Source organism: Zingiber officinale, chromosome 6B (genome assembly GCF_018446385.1).
Source record: "Zingiber officinale cultivar Zhangliang chromosome 6B, Zo_v1.1, whole genome shotgun sequence".
NCBI lineage: Eukaryota > Viridiplantae > Streptophyta > Magnoliopsida > Zingiberales > Zingiberaceae > Zingiber > Zingiber officinale.
The window spans coordinates 67,355,197-67,377,441 of NC_055996.1; the positions used below are offsets into that span (position 1 = coordinate 67,355,197).

General features: G+C 39.3%; 1 protein-coding gene across 2 annotated transcripts; it reads right to left on the reverse strand.

Moving 5' to 3' along the window:
* Positions 1 to 664: 664 nt before the first annotated feature.
* On the reverse strand, positions 665 to 21,405 carry LOC121992581 (arginine decarboxylase-like). 2 transcript variants are annotated; one of them, XM_042547055.1, is made up of 3 exons: positions 21,252 to 21,405; positions 21,024 to 21,098; positions 665 to 2,249 (listed from the first exon to the last, which is right to left on the reverse strand). In XM_042547055.1, the coding sequence occupies exons 1-3, from the start codon at positions 21,282 to 21,284 to the stop codon at positions 669 to 671; spliced, it is 1,689 nt and encodes a 562-aa protein (XP_042402989.1). In that variant the 5' UTR covers positions 21,285 to 21,405; the 3' UTR covers positions 665 to 668. The 2 variants fall into 2 exon arrangements, with proteins under 2 accessions (XP_042402989.1, XP_042402988.1); XM_042547054.1 differs by having other exon boundaries at positions 21,216 to 21,405.
* Between the last annotated feature and the right edge of the window lie 840 nt (positions 21,406 to 22,245).

Consider the following 22,245-nt stretch of genomic DNA (forward strand, 5'->3'; position numbering starts at 1 on the left):
GCTTGTCTATTATATTAATAATTTAGAGCATGGAATAGAATAAGAAAAAGAATTTCCTAGTAAAAGAAAATAGAAGAGTACTTGCTTTCCATACAGATTAAACAATGATTATTTTTTAGAATCATAGATCCCCGAAAATTAATATTTCAAAGAATATTTTTAGGTATCGAAAGTTGCTGGAAGACTAACATGCACCTCAAAGAATTTTTAAAATATATCCCAAGAGTTTTCTTGAGACTTCAGATTTTGTTCTTCTCAGATAAATTTTCGTTTCAAAATTTTCCCAGTAGAATTGAAATGCTACTACTAAACAATATTCGGTCACCCTTTCAAGTATAAACCACCCTGTATTATCATAATGTCATTAATGCAACATCTCTACAAATATACATATCACATACAATCAACTTCACTCCTTGAAGCACCGTGAGATATCCAACAATGAATCAACTATGGCTGGCTGACATTCGCGCACTCTGTTAAGTTGCTGGAGTTCTTGCGACATAACAACAATTTGGCAGCAGATGAAACAGTGGATCCTTACGATATTTAAGCTTCTCGGGCAACCTGTGTATAAAGAGAATGTGGGCTGGTTATGCATTCTAAAATCTGATTTAGTTCCCTCTTCAAAGTAATATCCGGTAAAAATTGCAACTTGCCTTAGCATATTATGTACATATAAGAATTGATGAAAGACGATGATCAGATGATCCCTTGATTTCAGCTCCAATCCTCATGACATTTAACAGATATGACACAGCTTCGTCCGTTATAACTTCACCAGGAACCATGACTGGAATACCAGGTGGGTATGGGCATATCAACTCGCCACAGATCTCTCCGAGGCTTTCCCTAATGCACACTCTCCTTTTTCTGGCAAAAAATGCATTCCTTGGACTGAGTTGCATCGAACCACATGTAGTCGGAGCTCGAATTCGAACTCCGTTCTCCCCACCAGATTGTAGATTGCTGCCTTTAAAGAATTTAATGGAAACCGTTTTAATGCCGGAGATAAGCCTCTCGACATCTTTCCTAGTTGTACCCAAATTGACTGCGAATGTTAAGGATTTGCTTCCTACGAGTTCAGGTATTATGCGATGTCCTTCCCAGAGTTTCTTATCAGCCACATAGCCTGACATATGGAGCTGAGATACTCCAAGACTGATGCGCAAGGGATCAATAGCCGGAAAACCAGAGACAAAACAAGAGGGCTCCCGCAAAGATACCCCCGGAATTTTTCTTATTTCATGTTTTGCGAGCAAGGACAAGGCCAAGGCATTGGAAAAAATTGTATCCGGATTTTCTTCTATCTGAGCTCTTGCAGCATCTAACGATGCAAGTAACAGATAGCTTGGGCTGGAGCTCTGTAGAATTTGAAGGCATTTGGTTATCCTCTCCCTGTCTATAAGGTTTCCAGACGCATGCAACATAGACGACTGCGTGAGAGAGGATAGAACCTTGTGGGTGGACTGGACAGCCAGGTCCGCGCCCTGTTCGAGTGCAGTGCTCGGGAAGTTTGGATGAAACCGAAGATGAGCACCATGAGCTTCATCCACTATAACAGGAATGCCTCGTGAGTGACAAAGTTTCGTGATCTCACTCAATTTAGAGCATATGCCATGGTAAGTAGGCGAAGTTACTAAAACGGCAGCTGCAGCTTTTCCTCCCCCCTCCAATTCTTTTATGGCTGTCTCAACTTGTGCTGGTGTTACTCCACCAGCAATGTTCCAGTGAGAACTGTACTCTGGTAGAATGTACTTTGGCATCGCACCAGACAATATGAGACCGGAGGTTGCAGAAATATGAGAATTCCGTGGTAGAATTAATACATCACCCGGACAACAAGTAGCCATTATGGACGCTTGTATGCCACAAGTGGTGCCTCCGACAAGAAACCATGTCTCAGATGCACCAAACAATTTTGCTGCTTTTACCTGAGCATCTGAAATTGCACCTTTTGGAGAGAATAAATCGTCCAACTCTGGGAGATCTGGGACTGGTAGATCATGTGTAAAAGTTCCACGACCAATAAGATCAGACAATGCAGATGGAGCTGCTTTCCCCCTGTTATGTCCCGGGAAGTGAAAGCAAGCGACATCTATTTCTGCAGTAGCTATTAGGGCGTCAACCAGAGGTGCATCAGTTTTCTTGATCAATATTGATGAAGAATCTAAAGCATCAAGATCAGATATTCCTTCCATGCCCATTAATGTTACACATTTCTTCCTTCTATGCATCCACAACCTTTCCTGTAAGAGATTCAGAAGATTGTAAGTAAAATTTTGATTCCCGGCAGTTGCTTATTAATTTACATGATTATTGTATTAATTATATGAAACAGAACTTGAAATCTATATATTTTATATATCTGAACTCGGTGAAGAAATAATTTAAATGCAATTATTTTGCATATATGATTTCTATCTTCTTTTCTTTTCGTTTTTCTTATGAAAGTACATAATTTATGATATGATGAATATTATTATGCTTTCAATTTATGAGTAGAAAGAGGACATATATATATATATATATATATATATATATATATATATATATATATATATATATATATATTCTTTATTTTTTTTGCATCTATCATGCATCAGTTATAATGATTATTATTATTTGTATACGTTATATATAATAATAATAATTATTATTATTTTTAAAGGTGAGTTACATTTGATTAGTAACTTCAATGGCATAAAATTACTTTAGTTTTAATTATATATATATAAATATATGTAATTTTTTTAAAGGCCAAATATATTAGATAATAATTATTATCTAACATTCTCCCACTTGGCTAAATTAAAACTTAAAGCATGAATGATCCATTATAACTTTAAACATAAAAAATTCATCCTTTTAAAACATTATAATCACCTTAGAATAATAGAACACTAAATGCAGGTTATGGGGGTTGTACATTATATAACATACTTTCTTCTATATACTACAAATATCAACATCCTATCATATTAGGCCTATAAATGAACATATAATTTTATAATAGTCCACGATAATGTGTTTAGACAATTCATGTTATAGCATAGTAATGTGCACATTATAACTAGAAATTATATATCAAAAATATATAAGTGAGCTCAGAGTGTCAATTTAATAAATCATTCAAAAAACAACCAAGACTCATTCGATATACATATTCTTTAAATATTTTTGGTTGTAAACCTTAGTTAACGGATCTGTAATCATGAAATCCGTTCTAATATAATCAATAAACACTCTTTGTTTCTGAATTTTTTCTTTAACGACAAAATATTTTAATTCTATGTGCTTGGCATCTTTTGAGTATTTATCATTTTTTTATAAGAATATTGCTACTGAATTATCACAATAATTTTTCAGTTGCTTGGCAATAGTGTCGAAAATTCCAAATTCTAAAATAAAATTTAGTAACCATAATGTATGAATTGTGGCTTTAAAACATTCCATAAACTCTACTTCCATTATGGATAAGGTAATGATAGATTGTTTAGTACTTTTCCATGATATTGCTCCTTCTCCACGAAGAAACAAATAACCAAAAGTGGACTTTCTACTATTAATGCATTCAATAAAGTTTGAATCCGAGTAATCAACCACTTCCAAGTGATTAGTTTTTCTATTCATGAGCATGTAATTCTGAGTGCCTTGAAGATACCTTAAAACTTTCTTAGTAGCTTTCCAATGATCAATTCCAGGATTACTTTAATATCTTCCAAGCATTCCAACCGCAAAACTAATATCTAGTCTTGTACAAGTTTGTACATACATTAGGCTTCCTACAATAGAAGTATATATAATTGAATCCATTTGTTTTCGTTCCATATCATTCTTTGGACATTGCATAAGACTAAATTTATCCCCTTTCTAAATTAGAGAAATTCCAAAAGAATATTTTTTTCCATATTAAATCTTTCTAGATTTCTTTCAATATAAGCTTTTTGAGATAATCCCAACAATCCTCGTATCTATCACAAAATATTTTAATTCCGATCATACAGAATGCCTCGGTCATATCTTTCATTTCAAAATTCTTAGAGAGAGTATTTTGTCTCATGAAACATGTTCAAATCATTAGTAGCGAGTAAAATATCATCAACATATAGGACTAAAAATATAATTTTGCTCCCACTAATCTTTCAATATATGCAATGATCAACAACATTTTCTTCAAAACCAAAAGATGTAATGGTATTATTAAACTTAATATATCATTGACCGAAAGCTTGTTTAAGTCCATATATTAATTTCTTAAGTTTGCACACTAGATGACCTTTTCCTTCAATTGAAAAACCTTCATGTTGGTCTATATATACTTCTACTTCAAGATTTTCATTCATAAAGATGGTTTTCATATTCATCTAGTGTAACTCTAAATCATAATGTGTCATTAGTACCATGATAATACGTAACGAGTCTTTCTTTGAGACAAGTGAAAATGTCTCTTTAAAATCAATGTCATCTTGTTGAGCGCATCCTTTAGCAACAAGTGTAGCTTTATATTGTTCAATATTACCATTCGAGTCACGTTTGGTCTTAAAGATCCATTTGCATCCAACTCATTTGGAACCTTTTGACAATTTAACAATATCCCAAACATCATTTTCATACGTGGATTACAACTCTTCTTTCATTACATTGATCCATTTATCTGACTCTGTATTTTCTATGGCTTGTGAAAATGAAACGGGATCTTTATAAATTCCATAATATAATTCTTGTAAATAAGTTTCATAATAATTTAAAATAGCATTTTTTCTTATTCTTTGAGATCTTTCCAATGTTATTTCTTGTGACTCATTTGCATCAGATCTTTATGAGTTAGTTTGTTTAAGGTATATTTCATTATATTGTTTAGTGTTGATAACTGGGATAACTTTTGGAATACCACCGGATGAAGGAATACTTTTAGATAAAGAAATATTTACCTTAACTTCTTTTATATCCACATTTTGTTGTTCGTCGCTCCCACTAACTTCACCATTCTCTAGAAATTTTGTATTACCAGTTTCTATTATTCTTGGATTATAGTTAGGACAATATAATATATATCCTTAAGATTTCTCTAGGTAACCAATAAAGTAATCACTAACTGTTCGAGAATCTAACTTTTTTTTATGTGGATTATAAACTCTTGCTTTTGTTGGACCATCCCAAACATGCAAGTGTCTTACGCTAGGTTTCCTATTTGTCTATAACTCAAAAGGAGTCTTTGGAACTAACTTACTAGGAACTCTATTAAGCAAGTATATTGATGTTTTTAAAGCATACATCCACAATGATTTGGGTAATAATGAATTACTCATTATACTTCTAACCATATCCATGAATGTTCAGTTACGCCTTTCTGCCATATCATTTTGTTGAAGTGTGAATGATATAGTATATTGTGCACATATGCCATGTTTTTCAAGAAGTTTTGCAAATGGACAGGGATATTGTCATGTTTCATCATACTTTTCATAGTTTTCATCCCCTCTATCCGACCTTACAATTTTCACTTTCTTATCTAATTGTCTTTTAACCTCATTAATGTAGATTTCAAAAGCATCTATTGCTTGAGATTTTTCTTTAAGAAAATAGACATCCATAATATGAAAAATCATTGATAAAGGTGATAAAATATTTTTTCCCACCAAAAGATGAAGTATCAAAAGGTCCACATACATCAGTGTAGATTATTTCAAGAAGTTGAGTGCTTCTTGTGGCTCCTTTCTTATTATATTTGGTTTGTTTTCCATTAATACAATCCACACATAAACTAGGATCAGTAAAACTAAATTTTATAGAATTTCATTCTTTACTAATCTTTCTAATTTTTTTTTGATATATGACACAAACGCTTATGCCACAAGAAATAGAATTTTCACTAAGCATATTTGACCTAATTCTAGTACTTTGATGCATAGTAAGGATTCAACAAATTTATTATTAAATTTTAATTTATATAAACCATCAATAAGAATTCTAGAACTAGTAAGTCATGAATTCTTATATAAATTAAAACAAGCTTTTCCAAAATTAAAACCAAAACCACAAACATCAAGTTTTGAAGGAGAAACAAGGTTCCTTGAAATTAAAGGTACATAAAGATATGTAATAGGTCTAAATGATAGCCACTATCTAAGACCAAACGATAAGTCTCTATGCCTTCAATTGAAGCTTTCATATGATTTCCCATATATAGGAAATTCTCAGTTCAATTTGTAGCTTGGATTGTAAGGAATCCCTCCATCATATTGGATACATGAGTAGTAGCACCAGAATCAAGCCACCAAGTATTGTGAGGAACATCAATCAACTTTGATTCGAAATAAATATAAGTTTTTAATATACTTTTCTTTTCAAACCAAATCTTGCATTTAGGACAATCTTTCTAATAGTGTCATTCTTTCTTACAGAAATGATATTATTATTGTGTTCCTTCTTATTAGCTTGAGGAGCTTTAATAGGCCTTTTCTTTTTCTTCAAACTTTTGGCTTTTGCTTGTAGTGCTTTACCAGCTCCTTGAAAAGTGAAGTTGATGAAATGACTTCCCATATTTTTAAGTTGATTTTTCTCTTGAATAAGTTTGCTTATCAATTCATTAATTTCACTTTTCCTTATAGTGTTATAGTTAATTTGAAAAACACCATATTCAGGAGGTATTGAATTCAGAATAGACTAAACCCAGAAGGAGGCATCCATAGCTATTCTTAAAGTCTTTAATCTTGTTGTAATATTAATCATCTCAATGATATGCTCTTGCATACTACATGACCCATCAAACTTTATGGTCATGAGTTATGTCATTAATGTATCAGCAAGTGACTTTCAGTAGAATGAAAACATTCTTCCACAGACTTCAAATATTCCTTTGCATTTTCGGTTTGTGGAATGGTAGTCATAATGTTGCTTATGATTGTCATTCGTATAAACACATGGCTTAATCTGTTAGATCGTTCCTATGCTTTATATTTGAACTTCTCTTCCTCACTGCTTGAATCAGTAATAACAGTGAGTTTTTGTAAAATAAGGCAACAAAAATTTATTTAAATAATAAGATTAAATAGAGGAACAACTTTAACAGAATTTTTTGAAATGTTTGGAAATTTTTTGGAGGCCGTATGGTGTATGTTACGGGGATAAATATTGAAGGTAGGGAAAACCTGTTTAAGATACCTTATTTATGCGAGGAAAAGATTAATTTTTCCTTTTCTTTTTTCCTTTTTCTTTTTCTCTCCTAGCCGACGTCGTATTCTTCTCCGCTTCCTCTTCCCCTCGTGCCGACTTCGTCTCCCAATCCTCACCCATCTTCTCCTCTTCTTCTCAAGCGATCGATGCAGACACCACCCCGTGCCCTTCATCTTCCCCCAACCGATGCCGCCCTCCTGATCCTCTCCTCCCTCTCTCTCTTGCGGCACTGTGCCTCTCCGTCTTGCAAGACACTGGTGCCGGCACAACTAGCTGGCCTTGGGGGATCTGTCACCGGCCGATTTTCCTTCCTCGCGTCTTCATCGCCGTCGGCGTCTGAGTATCACCCGAGCCTTCGCCCCTTCCTCACGATCTCGCCAGAAGCCGAGCACCTCCCCTCTGCCTAGCGTCGGTGCCCTAGCTCCTGATCCACCGCCGACCGATCGTCGTCCTTATCGCAGCACCTGGGCGCCACACGCCTTCGACTATTTGACTACCCTAGGACCGATGCTGGCATTCCTCCTGTGTGCCGGCCACGAGGAAGACACAGATCCGAAGCAGAAAGCTCCCCTTCCTCGTAGTTGGGTTGGGGATCTTCTTTTAACCACCACAGCAGCTTGGGATTTCATTGGAGATGAGGTTACAAACCTGATTTGGGTAAGATTTGGTTGGTATTAGGTTAATAGGGATCAGATTTCATGTTCTGTTGGATGTTGAGATTGTTATGTCACTGAGCATTTTTGTCCCTTGCTCACCAGGGGTTTCCAGTTACTGTATTCCAATCTAATAGTGCTATCTCTTGGTTTCCAGCAGCTACCGTTCTTCGACAGCAGCATCCTGGTTGTGAGTTTGAGGTAAGATATTTAAATTAGGTTGAATTAGGTTTTGGTAGTTGAGTGAAACATGGATTGCCACTAGAATTGATTTAAGTAAAGATTTAAATCTAAACGGATAATTGGAGTTAAGGAAACTAACCCTAGTTGATCGTCGAGTTATATTTAATTAGGGTTAAAATGTTGGATCTAATCTAAGATTTGAGTTAGATCCAGTTTATTTAATTAACCAAGATCAACGAATAAAATTAGGATTTCCTAGTTAATAGAAATTTTGATTAAACTATTGGATATCTGCGAGCATGGCTTAATTATATATATGTTGTTACAGGTCTTTGATTCGAGATGAGCGTCTCGACGTGGAGTCTATTTCGGAGATGATCTCCAATTTTTGAAGCAGGTACCTTGACTTATCTCTTTTGATAATGCCATGTTGATATGCATAGTAGGTTATAACCTCTAGTAATAATTATGTTTATCTTTGCTTTGATATGTCACTATATGATACTTGTTGCATGCTTTTATCTATTCTGCATTTATGTTTTATACCCTCTTGTTTATTGCCATTATTATTTATGCTCATAGAAGTAGTGACATACCATGCCTTATGATACACTGGACTAGACATTTACCATATCTGACCCGTGTACCTAGATCTGTTTATTTGATCCATTTATTTTTGGTATATGTTTTATGGAAGTAGATATGTTCAGGATTTTTATGCTTAATGTCATGCACCATCTCGCATGATTGCATGCTGAGCGATTGTCGACTCCATTATTGTTGAGCACATCACTAGTTACATGGATATCCACACACAACCACTCATGGGTTAGTGGTTTTTATTCAGGTAGGGTGTGTTGCAGCAGTTGCTCTGTTAGGCTTCGCTGGTCCGCTCATGCGTAGTGGTGATGTAGCGTGGTAGCCGGCAGGGATCCCTCCTTTGGATTGTCTTAGGGAGATGAGAGCATTGAGCTCCTCCACTTATGATTTGGGATAGGAGAATAAGTGTACTCCGACAGCATCCTGTCCACTCGGTCACTCATTAGGAGCAGTGATAGCAAAGTGCACAGTTGTCATAGCCCTACCGACTCGTGAGATGGCTGACTGGTGTCAGGGGTAACCAGGACATGTCATTTGCATCATATGCATGATTGCATTTATTGCGTGTGTTTGCTACATATTTGGTAGATACATATGATTGACATGCATACAGGAGACATGAGATATCTGGTCTGACGACCTTTATGTCAGGATAGGATGCCCTGGTGAGTACAGTTTCTTCAACCCTTTTTAGTTTTGCATTTTCAGCTTTTGTCCAGGAAAATGTACTCCATGATTATTACTATTAGTTATAATTTATTATGCATGTCAGTTTGGTATCTGTTGAGTATTTGACTCGCCCCGTTGATTATATCAATTTCAGGTTGAGGCCGTCAGGAGATTTCAGTTGCTAGTCCCCCCTTCGTGTCGCGACGATTTTCTGCTTACGGACTTGGTTCCTTGTTTTTGTGTTGATCTACTTGTTGATCAATTATACTTGTGATTGTACTCGAGGATTTTTTTCGAGTTTTGGTCTACTACACTTATTTTTCCATTGCTTGGTTTCTCTATTGTAATTTTAAGTTTTCCATCGTTGTGGTGAAGTAGGGTTGATTTAAATATAAACTGCGTGGTTGTGTCAGCAGAGACTGAAATATAAAAACTGTGTGGATTGTTGTTGTATTTTATATTTATTGTTCCGGCCATGTTGGCCGTGTATGAGTTGGTTGTAATTAAGTTTCAAATTGTCACTGATACGGGGGAGATGTAATCAAAATTTCCTCGATAGGGACTCTCCCGGGGCGTGACAGTTTTTCTTTTACTAGTGTCAAATCAAGATCCAATATAGCTAAATCAAAATTGACTTGTTTACTCTATTCAGAGAAGTTCAAACCATTAAACATAGTAGTAGAAGAAACTTGCGAATGAAGAGAAATTGTTGCAAATTAGACATACAAATTCAGATAAAACATTAGAATATAATGTAATATACCTTTGGGCTAATATTACAATATACTATCAAAAATTAAATAATGGCTCATATTATTAAGAAATTAAAATCTTCAATTAAATACAAATGTCATCTTTAGATAAACAAAATATATTTGGTTCAAGAATTTTATTTTTCTTTGTTTATGTCATTAGTCAAAAAATTAATTTTACTTTGAAAAAATTCATAATTTTAATGAGTAATGAATCTCATTTATTTATCTTTTAAGGCATTTTAAAAATATGATATATATATATATATATATAGGCAACTCGCCAGAAATGGTGAAAATGACAAACTAGGGATGTAACTTCAAAGTTGACATGGCAAAGACTCCATGTAACCCTGCAACACAAAAGCATCAGTGCTGGGCCAAGAAAGGGTTCTCAGTGTTGGTCCTTCGATACTCAAGTCAGTGTCCGACGATCTAGAAGAATGGAGAACTGTAGCTCAAGTATATAGAAAACAAAGTTGCGCATATATCCTGCTATAGATGGGAACCCCCCTTTTATAGTCTTACTGTAGTGTCCATGCACGCATCTCAAAGTGTAGGTACATTTTCCTATACATCCTAGGAAAAGATAAGTTGAAAAGTGTCCCTGACACTATTCCTTAAGCAACCATACAATCTTCTGATGTGATAGCCTAGAAACTTTTAAAGTATGATTTACCTGCTGGACATGCCTTATTGTCAATGGTACAAACTCCCAAAAGGATATAATAAGATATTGGTGGAGCCATGCGTGGCCGACCAGAGTCCGCTCGACCGGGCTACCCTCACTTGGCAGTATCCATCGGACCCGCTGGCTTGTAATTTTCCTTACTTCCTGATCGTCATCAGTTATCTCCGTCTGACCGAATGTAGAGCCCGGTCAGCGAGACCAGCTGTTGCTTAGCTTTCTTTATGGTTGGTGGGTTATCTTTACTCCGCCAGGAAATGCACGGCTTGCTTGTCTCATAAGCTTGTGTAGTCCGCTGTGCCATACTTGGTCTGCTCGGCCATACTCGATTTACTCGGCTGACTTGAACACTTCGCTTGACCTTATCTTCCATGTCAGCCGGTCTCCTTGGTGGGACCCCTTGTCATTCTCGGATCACAAGCCTCTCCTTCAAGTCTAGTCGAAGGAGACTGTAAGTCCGACTAACTGTATAATGGATGTGGTCCGGAACTCCCCCTTCCCCTAAGGGTGTCATGAGCTTTATAGCTGTCGTTCGATTACTGATGTCGAACCCATACAGTTTTATAGCCGCTGTTAGACTATTGATGTCAAACACATATGGTTTTATAGGTGCTGTTTGGTTGCTAATGTCGAAAACATACAATTTTATAGCCGCCATTCAACTGCTGATGTTGTTCTCAAACTCAAGGGTTTATACTTACCGTTTGACTATTGACGTTCTCTGCATTAGAGTGTGTAATTGTCGCTCGACAATATCATGGCCAACACTTAGCTGTTTTTTGAATCCTTGTTGATCTCTGCTTTTATTGTGGTGCCTTTAATTGTTGCTGATGTCACCATAATTTCTCAAAAATTATTCAAATCTTCGCCCATTAATACAAAGCACGCTTGGCCATGCTCTGTAATCATGCTTTCTGCCTTATCATTAATGATACCTGTAACAAAATGCCACTGTCACCGCTGCATGTCGTCGCATGTGTGATGTGACAGATGACTGTTTGGGTTTGATGTGATGGCCATCTTTTTGAATTCAATGGTCGCGATAAATCCTTGTTTTCTAAAGCCCTTGATCGAATGGCTCAGAGCGGCCTCCCTCTAGGTTTTTAAGTCCCTAGCCTTCTCTTTTACCCTATCATCTTCCTCCTGCTCACCATCATCTTTTCTGTTTCCTCATCCACAGCCTTCGCCCGCAATTTTCTTTGTAGTAAGCCCCTTCTCCTTTTTATCTTTAAATCCTTAATCTTCCTTCCTTTCTCTATTTTATGGCTGAATTTCCTCATCCTCGCTCAGCCGTTCCCGGGCTCTGGTACACCTCCACCGAATCTAAATTTAACAGTGATGAGGTCGTTTAGATGCAATTAACCTATCATTTCCCCATGGGTTATCAGATTGTCATCCTCTCTGCCTATGACAACCCTCACCTACTCCCAGATGGTTTTATTTCATTCTTTAAGGACCAATTTATGCCAGCCTTCGCTTCCCCGTCCACCCCCTTTTCTAAGAAGTTTGTAGCTATTTTCATATCTCACTGCATCAACTAGTGCCCAATTCTTTTAGACTGTTGTGCGGGTTGGTCATATTATTCCCTCTGTATGACCTTCCTTTAGTACCCCGCATGTTTTATTACTTTTTCTATCCCAAGTTGTCCGAGTTGAACACCTTTCTGTTTCAAGCCCGACTGGGCGTAATTTATTTTGATAAAATGTCTACCTTGAATAAGCACTGGAGGGAGTATTACTTATTCGTCCGTCTTCCCAGCCGACCCGATTATCCGATCGGCTGGCATATAGAATTGGTGAAGCCTCCTCCACTCAGAAAATATTGTAGCAAGCCAGACTACCTCCAAGTAGCCTCGAGTCTAGCAGATCAGAAGCACCACATACATCGGCTACTGTTCGAGGGAGTTTTATATGTGTTTAGGTTTAGTCCTATCTGAACATGGCTGCCCACCCCCTAGGTATGTCCTTTTTCTTCCTATCATCTTTGAATCTAACTAATTTCTTTTTTTTTTTTGCAGCTCAAATCATGCTGAGGGTGCGGCTGAGCGGTAAGAGTAAGCTTGCCGACACGGAGATCAACGCCAAAGGCCTTGCCAAGCTGAAGAGTCGGGGCCTATTGCCGGTCGAGCACTCGGATGAGCCGACTGATGAAGCAAAGGGAAGTCGGGTGGTGGTTAGCGACTCGGCGGCCACAACTGGCGAGTTGCCATGAACGGAAATTCTTGGCGTCGATCATGGTGCCTTTAGAGTTGGCCACATTTGGTGAGCCGCTAATCCAATGCCGCAAGAGGCACCATGGGGAGACTTCTTCCCACTCGGCAACTTCTGCTCTGCTGCCTTTTGCTCCCTCAACTTCTCACCTTCCATCAGAGCGGGGCAAAACTTCATCTTCAGTAGTCCTGGAAAGAGAAGCTACCTTACCAACACCCCCTTCTTCCTATCGAACGTCCTCTCTACTCACACTACCAATTAGGACTATATGTGCGTCCCCAGTCGCTTACATGTTGCCTCCGTCAATTAGCCCTGTCGACCAAGTATCCGTAATTCGCTCCTCCCCGATGTCCAAGTCTAAGGGTCCGGCCACCTTCGAACCATTAAGTTCGAGCGGCCACAAACATATTAGGGTCATTATCCACTTGCTGACCGAGGAATGTCGTCACCTTGATGATGTCGAGCCACGCTCCCCCTATCACTAGATTAAAATTTAAGGGCCACTAGTGCAAGTCTGGGCAGATGCTAGGGCCCAAACGGCGACTATTCCGCCCAGAGAGCTCACGAACGACTTTACTTAGAAATCCATCAGTGTAGATTTTTAACTAAGTCTTTCCTTTGCATTTCACGATCGACGCTGATTTGATTTTCCTTCCTGCAGTTCTGGGTGGAGAGTTTGGCTATATTCCAAAGATTGGCATTCCTGGAGCACGAGCTCCAATGTTGCGTGCTCTGGTCGGGCAATTGGAAACCTCTGGGGTATGTATTGAGCAATTGACTGTGGAGGTGGCCTGACTGAAGAAAGACATAGACCAGAGTTCCAAGCAACTACTGGGCTCCAAACGGGGGCTGAATGTGGAGAAGAACAAGAATCAGGAGCAGACCCTCCAACTCAACCGGCTAACGAAGTAGGCTCATACCTTTGAGTTGAAGATAAATTTTGTCAACGCTAGGAAACTCTGAGCCATCAAAGATCTTGATATAAAAAACAAGGAGGCTTGGGTCTTGGATCAAAATCTTAAACAGGTAAAAGCTGCTCTGGTGGCTGAGTAGGTTAGCCGAACTGCAGAGCAGGTGGCGAGCAAGCTCCAGCTCGAAGAGAAAGATGCTGAACTGACCGCCCTAAAGGCTAAGTTAGAGGCGTCCAAGGCCTCTTTCCATAAGTTCGGAGAGGAGAAACCCGGCCAGTTGGAATTCTTCATAGTAGACTGCCTTCGTTATGATGCCTTCAACAAAATGTTTACCTACCGGACTCTCCGCCTATTCGACTATGGGATCGACGACACTCTCCGACAGCTGAAGGACGACAGTTATCTCTTCGTCAATCTGCCAAGCACAATTATAAAGAGAGTTGCTAAACGCAGTTTGTAAAAATGACAGTTGTAGATCACCGAGTTGCTTCTGAATGACATGCTCGATTACCCTGCTTAGTTTCTTCTTTAAGTTTTTCAGCCTCTTCTTGTGTCACTAAACGCAGTTTGTAAAAATTTTCCAAGTATGAATTAATACATTTCCACTCGGCACCTCAGAGTCCTTTGTTCAAAAGTTTTGCATAATCTCTAAGTATGAGTCCATATGCTCCTCCCATTCGATGCTCATAGGTTCTTCGCTATGTAGGCCTATGGATTCTCCTCACTTTAATGCAAGGGTATTGACCTCTTGTAACATGGCCGAACGACTCATGAGTTTTTGACACTCTCGATATGTACCCTATTGCTAATTATCTTGAGATGCGAGACCATGCCCACTTATAACTCTCCCGATTGGGTCGAGAGTCTTTGACACCTAGCACAAAGATATCATTCGCTTATAACACAGTCGAATAGCTCGTGAGTTTTTAACACGCTTGGTCTACACCTCGTGGCTAATTATCTTCAGACTTAAGAGCATGCTTGCTTATAACTCGCCCTATCAGGTTGAGAGTCTTTGACACTTGGCGTGAGGGCATCAATGACTATAACACGGTCGAACGGTTCATGAGTCTTTGACACACCCGGTCTGCATCCCGTGGATAATTATGTTGAGACGCAAGAGCATGCTCACTTATAACTCGCCCGATCAGGTTAAGAGTATTTGACACTTGACGTGAGGGAATCATTCACTTATAACACGGTTGAATGACTCGTGAGTCTTTGACACGCCTGGTCTGCACCCTGTGGCTAATTATCTTGAGACGTGAGAGTAAGCTCACTTATAACTTGCCCGATCGGGTCAAGAGTTTTTGACACTTGATAAGTTTTCATTCAAAACTTCTTGCATTCATAGAATGAACATTTTTATAGGTTACATAAATTTATGCACCAATTATTGCCCAGCCTGATACGACTGTAGATGGTTCGATCTCCTGGGCCGCTCTAAGTTTCTTCCCGTTTCATCTTGTAAATAATAAGAGCCCGAGATGAGCTTCTGAATTACTTTGTAGGGTCCTCCCCATGGGGCCTCCAGTTTGCTAACGTTGTCGACCAACTTGACTCTCTTTCAGACTAAGTCGTTGACTTGCAATGATCTGAGCATCACTCATCTGTTGTAGTTTTACTTTATCCTTTGCCAGTATGCCATCATCTGAACGGCTACCTTGTCTCTGATTTTGTCTATTAAATCTAGCTCCATGAAGCACCACTTGGAGTTATCCTCGTCATAGAGCTACACCCGATTTGACTCAACTCTCATCTCGACCGGCACCACGACTTCCCCTTCATATATTAAGTAGAACGAGATTATGCTAGTGGCTTCTCGGGGTGTGGTGCGGTAGGTCCACAACATACTCAACAATTAATCCACCCAGCTTCCTCCAACTTGGTCGAGTCGAGTCTTGAGTTCTCGGAGGATTTCTCTATAGTCCAGCCGAACGAACAACTATATTTTATCCTCACGTGGTGGTATTATAAGTATGCCCATGCCGCTACCTTGCCGAGTAGACGATCCGTCCATATAAATCTTCAAAGATGCTTCTAGCTCGATGTTTTGTACCCCTGTCATAAAATTGGTTAAGGCTTGCACCTTAATTGTAGATCGAGGTTGATACTATATGTCAAACTCGCTTAGCTCCATGGTCCACTTGATTAGTCGGTCGGACACTTCAAGGTAAAGAAGAGCCCGCTCTAGAGTGTTGTTAGTCAATACAATTATGGGATGTGACAAAAAGTATGGGCGTAACCTCTGAGCGGCGAGTACCAACTCATATGCCAACTTTTCAAGACAGGTATAGCGACACTCAGCATCTTTCAATATATGATTTAAAAAATATATTAGCTATTGTTCAGTGTCGTTTTGCCGCACCAACGCTGAGCTGACCGCTTGCTCTATTGATAACAAGTATATCCGTAGTGGCTCCACAACAATGGGCTTTACCAGTACAATTAAGGAGGTTAGATAGTTTTTGTGCTCCTCCAACACTTTGTGGCACTCGATGTCCCATTGAAATTTTATTGCTTGGTGCAGAATCTTGAAGAATGGATGGCTTCGATCAGACAACTTGGAGATGGACCTTGACAATGTTGTAATCCGTCTGGTCAGTCTCTAGGCTTCCTTCAAATTGCGCAGAGGAGGCATGTCTTGGAGTGCCTTTACTTTGCTTGGGTTTGCTTCAATGCCTTGCTCGATCACTATGTAACCGAGAAAACATCTGTTCCTTGCTCTGAACAAACATTTGTTTGAATTGAGCTTGATCCCGTATCTCTTCAGCGTTCATCAAGTCTCTTCTATATCTACACAGAGATTAGTGGCTCGAAGGGATTTTATAAGAATATCATTGATGTATACATCCATTTTTCGGTCGATCTGCCTTTGGAACATTTTGTTCATCAGCCTTTGGTAGGTGACTTTAGCATTCTTTAGAACGAACGATATCACATTGTAGCAGAAGATTTCGTTAGCCGTTATTAAACTAACCTTCTCTTGATCTTCTTTAGAGAGAGACACCTGGTGGTAGTCTTGATATGCATCCAACATGTAAATCAGCTCGCAGCCTGCCGTCGAGTCCATCATCAGATCCATGCACAGAAGCAGTTAGTAGTCCTTAGGACAAACCTTGTTCAAGTTTTGAAAGTCGATACAGACCTGCCATTTATTGTCTGGCTTGGAGACCAGCACCACATTAGCAGCCAGCACGGGAATTGCACTTCACGTATGTGGCCGACCTTCAACAATTTTTTCATTTTCGCTTGGATGATCTGATTCTTCTCTGAGCTGAAATCTCTTTTCTTTTGTTTTACCAGAATGGCGTCCAGTTGGACATGTAGCTCGTGTTGTGCTATGGTCGAGGAAATGCCTGGGAGCTCATACATCACCATGCGAACATATCATGGTTCTTCCTCAGATAGGTGACCAGCTCCTCCTTCTTCTTTGCACTCAGATCGGCTGCTATGAAAGTAGTAGCCTTCGATCAGCTAGGATGAACTTGTACCTCCTCCTTCTCTTCATAGACCTATGAGGGAGGTTCTTCTAGAATTACGTTTACCTCTAGCCGCTTAGCCTTTCGCACGACCCGGGATTCAGTCTTGACCATCTCGACATAGCACCACCAAGCTGCAAGGTGATCTCTCTTAACCTCATCGACCAAGTTATCACGAAAAACTTGATCTTCTGATAAAATGTGAAGACGACAACCCGAAATTCATTCAGTGTCGATTGCCCCAGTATAACGTTATAGGCAGACAGAGCATCCACCATAATGAAATTCATCGACATTCTTGTCCTCCTGAGTGGCTCCTCCCCGAGGGGTATAACTATCCAGGCTTGGCTGATCTACAGTACTTTATTGCTGTGAAATCGTATAAGGATGTTGTCATACGCCGCAGCTCACTCCCATCAATTTGTAGTTGATCGAAGGCTTTCTTGAAAATGATATTTACCAAGCTACTTGTATCTACAAAAGTGTGGTGAACATTATAGTTAGCAATTACCGCTTTGATGATCAGGGTATCATCGTGAGGGACCTCCACTCCCTATAAGTCTTGAGTACCGAAACTTATCTCTAGTCCTTCTACCATTGTTTTGTTGCACCTGACGACGTGAATTTCTAACTGCCGAACATGTGACTTTCGAGCTCAGTTGGAGTCGTCATCGGTCGGACCTCCTGTAATCATACCTATATCTCCCCAAGAGGCATTATTACGGTTCTCCTCTTCCCAAGCTGACGGATGTGATCACTCAGCTGATGCTTGGGTGGGCCCATCATAGTCTCTTTGTTGGGCTGGCTGTTGGTGCCACTCGGCGGCTGGTCTTCTATCTTCTCGCCACCCTCCGGATTGGTGGGGATTGTGTCAATCAGGAGAGAGAGATCGATGGTGGAATCTTGGTGAAGTCGCTTGGCAGAACTTCAGTTTGAAACTGTAGAAATCTCTAGTGTTGTACGTTTCTTCCCGATGATAAGAATAAAAGAGCAACGCCCATTGTCTACCTTCAGTGAACCTCGTCCGCTTAGCTTCCACATGTTGGACTGCATGTGTACGGGGCTCTTGGTGTTGCTGTGTTGTTCCCGCTCAAGGACCCTTTGGAGGTTGATGTGTATGGGTTGTTCGGTGCTTCAGGAGACGGCTGGCTCGGGGATTAATTCTTTCCTCCGGACCACCTGGGCCTCTTTAACATTGATGTACTCGGTCACCCCTTTGAGCAGATGATAGAAGTCTCTCAATGGCCTCCAGATGAGTGACCGAAAGAACTCACCTTCTACAAGTCCCTGGGAGAAGGAACTTATTAAGATCTCCAGTGAGACTGATGGAACTTCCATGGCCACTTGGTTGAATATTTTAATATAGGCTCACAATGCTTCCTTAGGCCCTTGCTTGTCCATGAACAGATTGACATTTGTCTTCTGATGGCAGAGACTGCTTGTGAAGTGTTGTAAGAGTACCGAACGAAATCTTTGAAGCTGCAGATTGATCTGACCGGTAGCCTCCTAAACCACCTCTGCACTAATTCAAAGACTGTGGTGAGAAAGACTTGACATTTGATTCTGTCAGTGTACTTATGAAGCGTGGCCATGTCGTCGAATTTGATTAGATGGTCCTTGAGGTTAGTCGTCCCTGTGTATTCTTCAATTGTTAACGGCGCATAGTTTCGCGACAACTGATCGTCCAGGATCTCCTGAGAGAACTGCCTATTTATCAGTTTGCGAGAATCATCAAGCCTTGATGCTTTACCCTTTCGCTCATCCCGAGCGGGCGCATCCTTCAATGAGGATCCTTGGGCCCTCTTCACTCGACATTATTCCTCTGAAGAGGTGTGGAACAATGCTCGGTCATAGAGGATTGATGCATTCGGTGCATCTCCAAATGTGTCGGTCAACTTGTTGTTTAGCTTTCTACTCGGCTTCTATGGTCGGCTTGCTAGCCTGTCTCCAACATCGCAGGCTCATTTGCTTTGCGGTCGGCTATTGCCTGCTGCTGCTCCAACATCTTGGCCACTCATGCTTGTATCAGCATTTCCAACTCTTCTTGCGTCATCATCACGGTGGTAAGTCATCCAGCGTCCTCCATCTCCGTGTTTCAGATTTAGGTAAACTTCCCACAGACAGCGCCAAATACGATTCTGTCAAAAGAAACGGTAAAGATGGCAAGTTGGGGATGTGTGGCTTCAAAGTTGACACGGCAAAGACTCCATGTAGCCCTACAACACAAAAGCATTAGTGCGGGGCCGGGAAGGGGTTCTCGGCGTTGGCCCTCTGACGCTCAAGTTAGTCTCCGATGATCTAGAAGAATGGAGAACTGTAGATAAAATGTGTAGAAAACAAAGTTGCGCATACCTCCTCTGTAGATGGGAACCCCCCTTTTATAGTGCTACTGTAGTGTTCGTGCACATATCTCAAAATATAGACACATTTTCTTAGGCATCCTAGGAAAAGACAAGTAAAAAAGTATCCTTGACACCATTTCTTAAGCAATCATGCAATCCTCTGATGTGATAGTCTGGAAGTTTCTAAAGTACGATTTGCCTATTGGATATGCTTTGCTGTCAGTGACATAAACTCCCAAAAGGATATGATAAAATATTTGGTGGGGCCATGCGCAGCTGACCGGAGTCCACTCGATCGGGCTGCCCTTGCTCGGCATGTCCATCAAACTAGCTAGCTTGTCATTTTTCTTGTTTCCTAACCGTCGTCGGTTATCTCTATCTAACCGGACGTGGAGCCCGGTCAGCAAGACCAGTTGCTGCTTAGCTTTCTTTGTGGATGGAGGGCTATCTGCTTGTCTCATAAGCTTGTGCAGTCCGCTCAACCATACTCGATCGACTCGGTTGACTTGAATGCCTCGCTTGACCTTATCTTCTAACCGACTTTTCTTACTTTGATCTCTCCTTAGTTGGACCCCTTGTCATTATTGGATCAGTAACTTTTCTTACTTTGATCTCTCCTTAGTTGGACCCCTTGTCATTATTGGATCAGTAACTTGAATTACGTAAAGTTACTTTAGTTTATATATATATATATATATATATATATATATATATATATTAGATAATAATTATTATCTAACATTGCTGACTTTGCCATGAACAAATGAACATCTCCAATCGGACCATTTAGAGATCAAAGAATCATTGGAAATGCACCATTTAGCTTAACTTGAAAGGGAGTGTGATTGTTGCTCATTTAGTCATTTCCATCCCTTACCAACAGTTAAACACAACAATATCGTGAGGTGTAGGACGTAAAATAGAAATCTAATAACTGAAGGAACTTTATGGTGCACCTGACCTGGCTAAAAGTCCTAGCCAAATCACTTAATCCTTTGTTTCTCCATACTCCTCTTTTTATCACTAGTTGATGAATCTAGGAGTGTTCTTTTTTTCATGATAAATATTTAACATTTTCTGTTTTCTCACAAAAAAATTTAGTCAGCAATTTCCCTTGTCTAACTCTTAAATTATAAGATAACAAAATCAAATAGATGAAATACGAGATTGTTTAATATTGATAGCTGATGAACTAAAGTTCTCTGACAGTTTAAAATAGGAACACATAGTTGATTCATTCAACAAGAACAGAAAGGCCAATAATAACGTTAGCCTTTAGGGGAAAAAACGTCTTTTACAATGTGGATTGGAGGAAGAATTGACAAAGAGGAACAGAGACTGAAAGGGGACGTACAGCAGAGATCGCAGGCTTCCACCGATGAGAGACCAAACGCTTTTGGTAATTTAGGCACTCACGGAAGATAGATACCTACGAAAGCATCAAAAGGAACAATTAACATCTCGATGGCAGAAACAAAAGTCAGTTATTTGTGGCATCTAGAGAGAGAGAGCTAGAGAGAGAGAGAGAGAGAGAGAGAGAACGCACGGACGGGAAAAGATATGGAGCTGGATGAGAAATTACAGCAGATGTGTGCTCCCAGATGAACATGGCCATGGAAGGGCGTCACGCTGTTGAAGTAGCAGAAAAGAGTCAAGTAAACATGGAGAAATGGAAAGAAACAGCAATGTGAAAACACAAAGAAACATTGTGGGTTTAGATCCCGATATTTGCCGGAAGCAGCCGGAGGTTGATACGATCTTTTTAATGAATCTATTCAAATAAATACTAACCTTATCTTTTATGAATTTTTAAGATCCATATTTGGATCTATTCAAATAAATCCATCAAAACCTTATCTTTATTTCTTTTTTAGATAAATTTATATTTAATTTTCCTTTTAGCTAAGTTGTTATATTTTTTTTCTTTTTTTTTAGTTAGATTTTTTCTCTTGAAAAGGTACCCTTACTTAGAAAAACTTTATGTAGCCTTTGGGAACAAGTAATATAATTAGTTAATCAATTCCGTTTGATTATTAGAGGTTGATTCCTCGAAATAGCTTATCCTCCCATTCTCGTCTTTTCTTTGATTTCCCATTAGATAGGACACGGGTTCTTATCAACTTAGTATTTGTTGTACAATTCGTAAGTGTACGACTGTTGTCAAGTAATAAAAAATATTGATTTCACAGAAATTGTTGATTAAACACTAGTTGATTTCGTACGATGAATTATTTAGACAATCGGAATAGTGGTTTGGTCACCTACGCTTGAAAGAGATAGAGAGGGAAGAGAGAGAGAAAGAGAGTAGGGAGTAGAGAGAGGGAGAGAATGAATATGAGTGAAGGATGATACATTCTAGGATTTTAGTTTCACTATGATATTAGTTACTGTCTATGTGAATTGTTCATATATCAAACTTCATGCTTACACTCATGTAGGGATTCTAACTAAAGTTTGGCACAATCCCACGCAAGTTGCATCGGAGAGTTAAGACAAGTTCTAACGCTATTAAATAAAAAGTAATTCTAGAATGTCCGATTAAAGGGATATCTTCTATCACAGGACTATTGGTCATA

What these genes read in the sequence shown, in the direction of transcription:
- LOC121992581 (XM_042547054.1), bottom strand. Translation starts at nt 21,284, where the DNA reads ATGGCCATGTTCATCTGGGAGCACACATCTGCTGTAATTTCTCATCCA. An exon ending in CTCCATATCTTTTCCCGTCC is followed by an intron (nt 21,099 to 21,215) that starts GTGCGTTCTCTC and finishes ATGCTTTCGTAG; the next exon opens with GTATCTATCTTCCGTGAGTG. An exon ending in GGAAGCCTGCGATCTCTGCT is followed by an intron (nt 2,250 to 21,023) that starts GTACGTCCCCTT and finishes AATCTCTTACAG; the next exon opens with GAAAGGTTGTGGATGCATAG.